Source organism: Eptatretus burgeri, chromosome 8 (assembly GCF_056783735.1).
Source record: "Eptatretus burgeri isolate ZD-2024b chromosome 8, Ebu_testis_v1, whole genome shotgun sequence".
Lineage (NCBI taxonomy): Eukaryota > Metazoa > Chordata > Myxini > Myxiniformes > Myxinidae > Eptatretus > Eptatretus burgeri.
The window spans coordinates 11,210,274-11,220,273 of NC_140968.1; the positions used below are offsets into that span (position 1 = coordinate 11,210,274).

Below are 10,000 nucleotides of genomic sequence, written 5' to 3' on the forward strand. Positions count from 1 at the left end.
ATTTCTTTCGCGAGCGCTGAGGCCCGCCCTTTTTCGAGCGCACGGGTTGTCATGGTAACGGTGCTCAAGTGTGGCGGGGTGAGCTTGGAGGGACTCTGTGCCCGCTGAGACGGGCCACATATATAAAAAGAATTGGAGAGGTCTGTTCAAAAAAGGAGAAGAAAAGCGAGCGGGAAGCGGGCAAGTGAGCCTGAAAGGAAGCGCGAGCGAGCAAGCACGAGCGAACAAAAAGCGTGGAAGCGCGCGAGGGAAGGAAGCGAGCAAGTGAGAAAAGCAAGCGAGCGAGTGAGCATGTGGGTGTCTGACCAGCGCCAACAACAAGACAATTCGCCAGTCAGTTCGTCCTTTCCAGTGCTTGAGCAAGCGAGCATGTGGTGCGCGTGTGGGTGTGAGCAGCGCCGACAACGAGTGAGGCACGGGTCAGTCACAACGAGTGAGGCGCGGGTCATGACCATGTGGGTCACTCGACATCAGTTTCATGAAGTGTGAGGAGCTGCCCGTGTCGCAGCACCAGGGTCTAAACCCACGACAGACGACCTCGGTGCCCCCCAGGCGTCGACTGGCGTTCAAGGCTGTTGGCGAGTGGGTGCACGGCAAGGCTGGGTTCTGGCGACGGACAAGACATGCACACACATATTTCAGGACGTTTTCACTTCATGGACAACTACTCTCTGGTAAGCGAGACGACTCTTCTCCCCACCCCCACCCCTGAATGATATACTGGGTACTCTTGTCTGTGTTTAGTTGTAAGTAAGTCAACTCCCCCCCCCCCCCCGATAAGCATCTGCTCTCTGTCTTTTTCCTGTCATTTCGATTGATTTTGCCTGAGTAATTAGTCATTTTAATTGCTTTGGAATTTATTTATTTACCTCAGAAAATAAAAACTTCTTTTTATTTATTTATTTCCTTATTCGTAAATTATTTGTCGATTTCCAACCTGTCCGTGTTTGTCCTTTCCTCCCATTGATCTAGCATTGTCCGAACCGAGATAGACTGGGAGGTAATTACCAAAGATTTGACCAAGAATAGTCGACACGCACCAGCAGTTAAAACGCTCGGCCGCCCCAATTAAAATCTAATCAGATAATATTGGTGCTTTGCCGAGGGCGCGCTCAGGTAACCACGTGACCTCTAGTTAAACGGCATAATTAGACGGCGGACACTGGAACTCGTGGTTAACTGGGTGGGGTTCGTGGTTCTAAAACAACCCACCGTACCACAACGTTAATTGTGAGCGGTGGCCCCAGGTCCGGCTCTACCGAGGACAAACGGGGATTAACCCCCCTGAGTGACAAGCTGGTGTCTCGGTACCCGTGGCCGCAACAATATTGATATCCATCACAACTCGACTGTCTTTTTGTTTGTGTTCATGTGTGTTCATTTTCTGTTCAAAAGAGAAATGGGGAGACCAATTTTCACGTGCCAATAAGCGATATCATCTTCTTAGTAATTGTAATTCACCAAGAACGTCCAAGATTTAGAAGGTTGATAAATTATGAAGTGTTTAATAACAGAAATAGAACTCGAAGGGCACTCGGTAGAACGCATACCTCTGCCACGTAATGCCCGATTCACGAGAACATTTCGGGCCCAATACATTTTTGAAATATCGTGCTATATCTAGTTTTGGCCCTGATCTCTTAATGGTGAAGAATCACTTTAAATATTAAATAATTATCGGATCCAGATCCGGATTCGTATCTTCCCCAAAGTCGAATCAAATCTTCCTTGCCACACAGCCAACCTGTCCACCAAGTTTCGTCCGAATCCGTCCACAACTTTTTTGAGATATCGTGCCATACATCGTTTACGGAGATAATCAGAAGAACTATCCAGGAACGCATGGTCGTCATGTGTGGCAAAGTCAGCTCAGGTTATCGCATAAAAACATGGCAGTCAGAACTCCGTCAAAAAAGAAAAAAAAATTATCCCTCAATTCAGTGATTCCTGAATTTTGAAATGTTCATTATGTTCATTTTGAAAACTGTTCAAATGGGTTTTTTCAGGGACTAGCAATGCTTACCAGTTATTTTTCAGGAGTTTGTTGTGAGTACACATGAACACCGTCGTTGCGTTTTCAAAATCCTGAATCTGCTGATTACACTGAACAACAAAAATTTTTTACTGGAGATGTGTAAAGTGATTTAGACTAATTTGGGTACGCTGATTTCAAAAATCATAACCGTTTTGCTGTATCACGTCAGGATTTTCAGTAACAGAAATATTCCCATTGCCTAGAAGTCAGGATTTCAATGAAATTTACAAAAATTCATTTATTCATTTATTTCATCATGAATGTTTCAAAATTATAGAAATTACAGAAAAACTCCACTAGAATGTAATTAAAAATGCTTTAGGCATTTGGCTTTGCGTTTGTGCTGCTCTGTGTCAGTTTCACGATGCAGGAACCAGCAGAAATCGCCCATCATGTTCGGGTTGTGCCGCCCTTGGTAACGCGTCTCCATGAGTGAAATCTCTTGGTGGAATCGCTCGCCGTGCTCGTCCGAGACTGCTCCCAAGTTGTCAGGGAAGAAGTTCAGGTGCTGGTGTAGGAAATGGATTTTCAGGGACATCCTGGAGCCAAGTTTCCTGAAGGACTCCAGCAGCTGCTGCACTATTTCTTCATAGTTGTCCGCGCGCTCGTTCCCCAAGAAGTTGTCCGTCACAGCTTTGAAGCTCCTCCACGCTGCCAGCTCTTTGGGGTTTAGAGTTGTCGGAAAAGTTTCATCCTTCATAATCTGTCGGATTTGCGGTCCAACAAAGACACCAGCCTTGATCTTGGCCTCCGACAAGGTGTTGCCAAACTTTTCCTTGAGGTATAAAAACCCACGCCCATTCAGATCCATTGCCCGTACAAAACTTTTCATCAAGCCGAGCTTTATGTGGATTGGTGGAAGGAAAACCTTGGCTGGGTCGACAAGGGCGACATGCTTCACGTTGTGTCGACCAGGTACATGCTCTTTTCGCTCTTCCCAATCTTTCTTCGTCCAGTGATTCTTGTCGTCTCTGCTATCCCAGAGACAAAGGAAGCACATGTATTTTGTGTAGCCTGACTGCAGCCCTAACAAAAGCGCCACCACTTTCAAGTCTCCGCAGATGTGCCAGTTGAAGTCATTGTACTTGATGGAATCAAGCAGCTGCCGCATAGTCTCATAGGTCTCTGTCATGCCGAACGCGTGAGCCAGTGGGACTGATGGTTTCTCGTTGCCATTGTGGAGCAAAACAGCCTTCAAGCTGTTCTTCCCCGAGTCGATGAAGAGGCGCCAGTCTGCAGGATCGTGATCACACCCAAGTTCTTTCAACAGACCGTTGATGTCACTGCAGAATGTCATCGTGTCTTCCATCTCAAAGAACTCAGCCATGTCTCTGTGACGTGCTCTGAACAAGGATATCTTGGTGTGAGGTTCAAGTAGATTCCACTGCTGCAGCCTTGATCCAAGCAGCTCTGCCTTCGCCTTTGACAGCGAGAGATCTCTTACAAGATCATTTAAGTCTCCCTGGTTCAGAAGGTGTGATTCTTGAGTGTCGGGTTCAAAAGGTTCATCATCACCATCCTCTTCACCACTGCTTACAGCTATGTTCTGATCAGCTGGAGGTGTTGGAACGGGGTTCTCGTCATCATGAGGCACAGGTTTACGAGCAGAGACGCAGTCAGCGTACTTGATGTGACCTTTATTCTTCTTGTTGAAGCCGGCGATGCTTGTGCAGCAGAAATAACAATCATCATGATGATTCTGCGGCTCACGCCATATCATGGGCACCGCAAATGGCATGCTCGCGCGCTTGCCCACCAACCACTGAGTCAAGGTTGTGTGACAGCTTGTGCAGCAGATGTGTGGTGCCCAGCTCTGTTCTTGGTCCCCCACCTTACACCCGAAGTAGTGAAAGTAGGCGGCCTTCATTTTCACTGCTGTAGATATACTTCGCTGTTGATCTTTTTTGGTATACCGACCACAGACATAACAGAAGTTGTCAGGATGATTGGTACAGGAACGCCTACTCATCTTTATCTGAAAGAAAGAAATATAACACAAGTTAACAACAATTGTACGAAATAGACATGTTAAAGACATATGTAAATTTCATTGAAATCCTGACTTCTAGGCAATGGGAATATTTCTCTTCCTGAAAATCCTGACGTGATACAGCAAAACGGTTATGATTTTTGAAATCAGCGTACCCAAATTAGTCTTAATCACTTTACATATCTCCAGTAAAAAAAATTTTTTGAAATTTGTTGTTCAGTGTTATGTACAGCAGAACATGTTCAATCATTCTTTAAGCCGCTGTCACACCTTGACGTTTTCGCCAGCATATGCCGACGTATGAAAAATTTGCCGAATACGCTGGCACACGTCGAATACGTTATGGGTAAGTTTTGTATACGTTAAGAGTACGCTGAAGTACACCGAAGCACGCTGGCATACGTCGTAGTACGCCGAGTACGTCGACAAATTTTCAGCATGTTGAAAATTTTTCGACGTATGCCAGCGTATGACGCACACGTTCCGCATACGCTGGTCATAAGTTGAAGGCACGTTACGCGATCCTTGACACACGTCGACACACGTTACTTGTAAGTTACTCATCAGTCGAAACACGTCGAGGTAATGTTTAGCGTACCCAAAATTTATTTCTAACCTACGAGTAATGTGCTTTGAACCTATGAGCAACGTGCTTTGAACCTATGAGTAACGTGGTTTTAACCTATGTGTAACGTATCTCCAACGCATATTGACGTATGTAGACGTATTTGACGTCTTCCGGATGACCACAGAACTTACTGAACGTGTTTCTAACTTACAGCTACCGTATAATGGCATATTGGCAGCGTTTAGGGGAATTGGTATATAAAAATGGGGTTCACACAGGAGGAACCCGTCAGTGTTCCAGACTCCATCGTTTTTTTTTTTGTTTGTTTGTTTTTCTTCGGCATGACGGTGATGTTGACACTTCGATTTCTAGTGCGGTTATGATTTAAATCGTTGAGCGGCAGCCTATTAATTATATTATATTATAACCGCACTAGAAATCGAAGTGTCAACATTACCGTCATACCGAAGAAAAAAATAAAAATAAAAAAAACCATGGAGTCTGGAACACTGACGCTAAACATTACCTCGAGGTGTTTCGACTGATGAGTAACTTACAAGTAACGTGTGTCGACGTGTGTCAACGATCGCGTAACGTGCCTTCAACTTATGCCAGCGTATGCGGAACGTGCGAGTCATACGCTGGCATACGTCGAAAAATTTCAAGCATGTTAAAATTTGTCTACAAGCTCGGCGTACTACGACGTATGCCAGCATGCTCTTAATGTATACAAAACTTGCCCATAACGTATTCGACGTGTGCCAGCGTTTTCGACAAATTTTTCATACGTCGGCATACGCTGGCTAAATCGTCAAGGTGTGACAGGGCCTTTACAAACAGCCGAACATCTCTAACCGAGTTATTTCATGAAACCCCAAGATGGTCGAGTTGTGTTTACAGGCTGCCGCAGAGATAGAGAACTTGCGTTGGAGCTGCCTCGTCCAAGTTTGATTCCCGACTCGACTATAAACTGTCCGAGCGATGCTGCGCAGGCAAGGCATTGCATCACAAGGTGCACCGTCCTTCGGATATGTGGAAAGCTGGGTGTCCCATCCACTAGCATTATTTTGTGGATGTTAATTGTGCTAAGATTAGGTGAGTTGTTGCAGGCACCCATGAACAAATTGCTGCTCTATATAACCAGCTCCTGTTCGGTGAACATCAGGTCTGGCCAGGTGGTTCATGAAAGACTTGGGAAAACTTTCCTCTCAGTTGACCCCACAAAGTGTGGGAATAAATGGGGACATTAAAGAAGAAGTAATAGTAGTAGTCGTAGTAGTAGTGGTGGTAATATTAGTAGTAGTGGTAGTTGTAGTAGTAGTAGTAATAGTTATAGTCGTCATCGTCAGTGTGCCTAAAGTGTCATCAGTGATGCCATTATCAAATGATGTTGATCAGTCTCACTTGTGTTCATATTCGTCTGGCTGAATATGGCGTTCACAGCTATCCAATATAAAATGAGAGTTCGCCAGAATAACGTGTAGTTCAAAGTTTATCATCTCTCTCAGTTGTGGTTTGTTTGATGCACCTTGGCACAGGTATTGGCTTTTATCTTGCACTGACAAGTGGCTCAAACAATGAATAAAACTAGTTTGTATAAAAACAATATGATACTTCTATTGAAAGGTAAAACTCCCAAATTGCTTTAATTTTTCTCTCGGTGATTTCATATCAACGAGACAATTCCAATGAGTGTGTAAGAGTGTAACTTGGGACTTACCCAGGAAAAGGTCTGCAGCCATTTTGTCAATCTTGGGTTCATTCGATTCGATCAGAGACCTTTGGATCGGCGACTGCAAAGGAACAAATGGAGTGACAAGGTCAAGTAAGGCATGCAGGAGGGATTAGAGATAGTACGTAGAGAAGTATAATCGAATGCGGATAACCAGGTAACGCAGATTATAAATTAATACGATGCAATTATTACTCCACCGTTCCCCAGAGTCACCCAAATGAGCTAAAATTGATGGCACACGCATGGAAGGTGGGTGGATGGAAGACACTTTGTTACCTTTTAAAGGGTTTATTTATAATGAATATGAGGGAAAAGGTGGACGAGACGAGCAGTTTGGAGCAAATCATGCGAATCGAAAGACACAAACAGGGAAATGAGGACACGCAGACTTGTGTACAGGGAAATGATAAATTAAATTAATTAAATCAAGCCCTCACTGGGCAGCACAGATCACACTTATACAAACATTAAAATTGCATGCTAGGACTTTCCTTTGATTTATGTCGTCGTGGCCAAAAGTATTTTTCACCCTTGCAATTTTTTCCAAATAACTCACAATTTTCTCTAAAAATAAATTGAAATTGACAAAAGTATTTTGTCTCCACAATTCTTTATTTCGCTGTTAATATTACGGAACCTTTGTTTTTGATTCAGAACTTAATATATCCTTTTAAATCAGAAAATAAAAAGAAATGGCATTGACAAAATTATTGACACCCTTGACTTAATACTCTGAGACTATTCTCTCTTTCTTCACTTTTCTATCGATGCAGTTCTTATATTTAAGGACTGGCTTTGATGAGGACTCGTAGTCCATGACTGATGCCTTTAATATAAAAAAACAAACAAACAAACAAAACAAAACAATGGGTGTGGGGAGGAATGTGGGGCAGCAAGTGTGGGGAGGAATACTTAACTCTTACCTTATTGTATTTGACTAAATCTGCAGGATCGGGAGGCACAATTGGCTCTTTTTTCCTCCACCGTGAAGGAGCTCTGAAAAACACCAAATATGAATTTAATTGAGTGATATTCTTCAATAGGAAGAGCCGATAATGCAGCTCGAGCTTCTTTGACAATGAGCCTGTCCTAGACTGGGTGAGGTTGTTGCTTTGGATGTCTCGCCAAGATAATCATCCGACTGTAATAACTCAAGAAGTGCGTGCATGCGTGAATTTTATGCACTGTATTGCTAAACTGGTTTTAGGTGGTGAAAACAGGAAGCTTTTCGGTGTTGGAAAAAAAAAAGATTCATACTCCTGGACACCAAACATGTTTGAATATTATCATTATAAGTAAACATGACAAAGCAGAAATGTTGAGTGTGAGGAACATCATGAAGCTGGAATTTGCAAAAAAAAACAAAAACAAATCCTACTCAGGGAAGTGCTGAGAGCTGGTATTACAAGTCATAACGAGAAAAAGATCAATCACAGATTGCAGACCCTCGCTAGGACTTGTTTTGTGTCGTGTATTTTGTGTAGTTTTGTGTGGTGTTTGTGTACTGGTATGTTACATCAGTAATAAGAGACATAATTAGAACTGTCACTTTATAACTGCTGGCAGCAATGACTGGGTGGGTACCAAGATGTCCCACTTTGATGCAACCCCGCTTTGATCAGACACCTGACCCTGACCCAAGACGTTTATTATTCAATTTAATTTAGAATGGGATTAAAATAAATTAAATTCAAATCAAATGGAAGACCGAATAGGTACAGTCCTGCATTGGAGTCATCAGAAGGAACCCAAACAAGCAAAAAGCAAAGATGAAGTCATCAGGAGGAACATGGATAGGATTCACATTTCAGCTGATACTCCTCTACCCTCAAACCCATCCAGGAACAGCCAAGTAAGAGTTATTCAAAAATAAAATAAAATAAAATAAAAGAGAATAAAAAAAGAACCCCCAAAAAATTAAATAATTCTAGCTGCCAGACCATGTGTTAATCAAGTTGAAATTTAAAACATGTATTCCCCATCACCACTAGATCATAGTTGTGAAGTTTAAAATCAATTGATAATTAATAAGTGGTTCCAGAGAAAACATCTAAGATTTTGATTCAATCCAATATAGCTACCAAACCATGTGACCTATCAATTATTCCTGAACAAACGTGTACACACCCAAGGATTGAAGACCATGTGTGAAGTTTCCCCTCTAATCTGTCCAGCTATTCTGGAGAAGATTTTTTTTTATAGGTTTGAGGATAAATCTAATATGGCTGTAAAACCATGTGACCTATGATATCATGTGTGAACCTTTTGTTCCTCATGGACAGGCGGTCATACGTGTCAAGTTTCACCTCGATCTATTAAACCACTTCAGAGAAAAAGATTTTTGAAGGTTTAAAAAAACAAAACAATATGGCTGCCAAATCACGTAACCAATGACGTCAACAAATATTTTTCTGTGGACCATTTTATCCCGAGATGACCCTCAAAATTTTTCATACTGATCAGATGTAGAGTTCTCCATGTGCAATTATGACATCAAAATGAAGGCACCTATGACGTCATTAAAAAAAACCACACTTATTCCTCATGAGGAGTCCTTGCTATATGCAAAGTTTTAATTTTTTCCTTGATGCGGTTGCAGAGATACAGAGTTGCAAAGTTTTTCCGTTTTTCCAACATGACTGCCACACCACATGACCTCTGACGAAATAATTATCATCAAAACGTTCTACCTGAATAGTCGCACCGATGGTGAAAATTTCGTCTCAATCCAACAAGCGGTTGCGGAGAAAAACATTAAAGTTCAGTGTGGACGGACAAACAAACAAATGAAATTGCTCGTTGAGCAAGGAATTGCCGGAATAACTTTGTCATATCTTCATGATCGCTGAAAAAACAAAAACCTGGAAATCAATTTGGTTCTTATAAGCCAATAGTGCTACTGTTTAATGAGTTACAGCACTTAGTTTGGTCATGATCATAACTTGGAAGTCAATCGGACTTGAAATGGCGTTTTTATCGCAATTTGAAAGTTTTGATCCAACCCCCCTGACATTCGACCCCCGACCGCAAAGAAGGGTGTTGGTGTGACACCCCAATGAGATGTATGGTTGGATGCAGAATTGGAAGATGCACATTTTGGATTTGGTTTGAAGTCGATACGACCAATTTAGCGGACGTTATTGCGAAAATAAGAATTTCGGTTTGTCGGTGACCTTGACCTTTGACCTAGATTCGCCAAAAACGACAAGTGTCTAAGTTGGACCATGGCCGACATCTATACGCAGTTTGTTCATGATCGCTGAAATGCTGTGGCTGCTACAGGGTAAACAAACAAACAAACAAACAGACAGACAGACACACAGACCCAAGCGCAATTCCCTCTCCTTCGGAGAGGATTATAATAAATTACGCCACAGACCTCATAAAAGCTTCCTCAACAGCCATTGTAAAGCAAACACGTGACCAAGACATTTCTCAAATGTAAACACCTGTCTTGAACATTTCTCAAGTGTGAATCCACAGTTTAATTCAGTTAAAAAATTTGTTCTTTAATTTTTATCCGAGTACACTTTTTTAAACACATAATAAGTGTGCTTACGTCTCACTGGGTCTTCGTCACTGAAAAAAAAATATATATAAATATATATATATATATATATTGTATGTCAATACATACGGTGGGAGAGGTTGACGGAAGTACAAGCGAGCATA

General features: G+C 42.2%; 1 protein-coding gene across 8 annotated transcripts in view; it reads right to left on the reverse strand.

The window, feature by feature from the left end:
- The window catches only part of MYO15A (myosin XVA), a 374,107-nt gene that overhangs the window by 14,357 nt on the left and 349,750 nt on the right, over window positions 1-10,000 (reverse strand). For all 8 annotated transcript variants that reach the window (XR_015060712.1, XM_085890857.1, XM_085890855.1 and 5 more), the window contains 3 exons: window positions 9,966-10,000; window positions 7,252-7,324; window positions 6,314-6,386 (listed from right to left, as the gene is read on the reverse strand). The exon at window positions 9,966-10,000 is cut by the window's right edge and continues 87 nt beyond it. Coding sequence is in view for 7 of the 8 variants with exons in the window: in XM_085890857.1 (XP_085746983.1) it covers window positions 6,314-6,386; window positions 7,252-7,324; window positions 9,966-10,000 (181 nt within the window). In the remaining variant the exon portion in view is untranslated. The remainder of the gene's footprint in view (window positions 1-6,313; window positions 6,387-7,251; window positions 7,325-9,965) is intronic.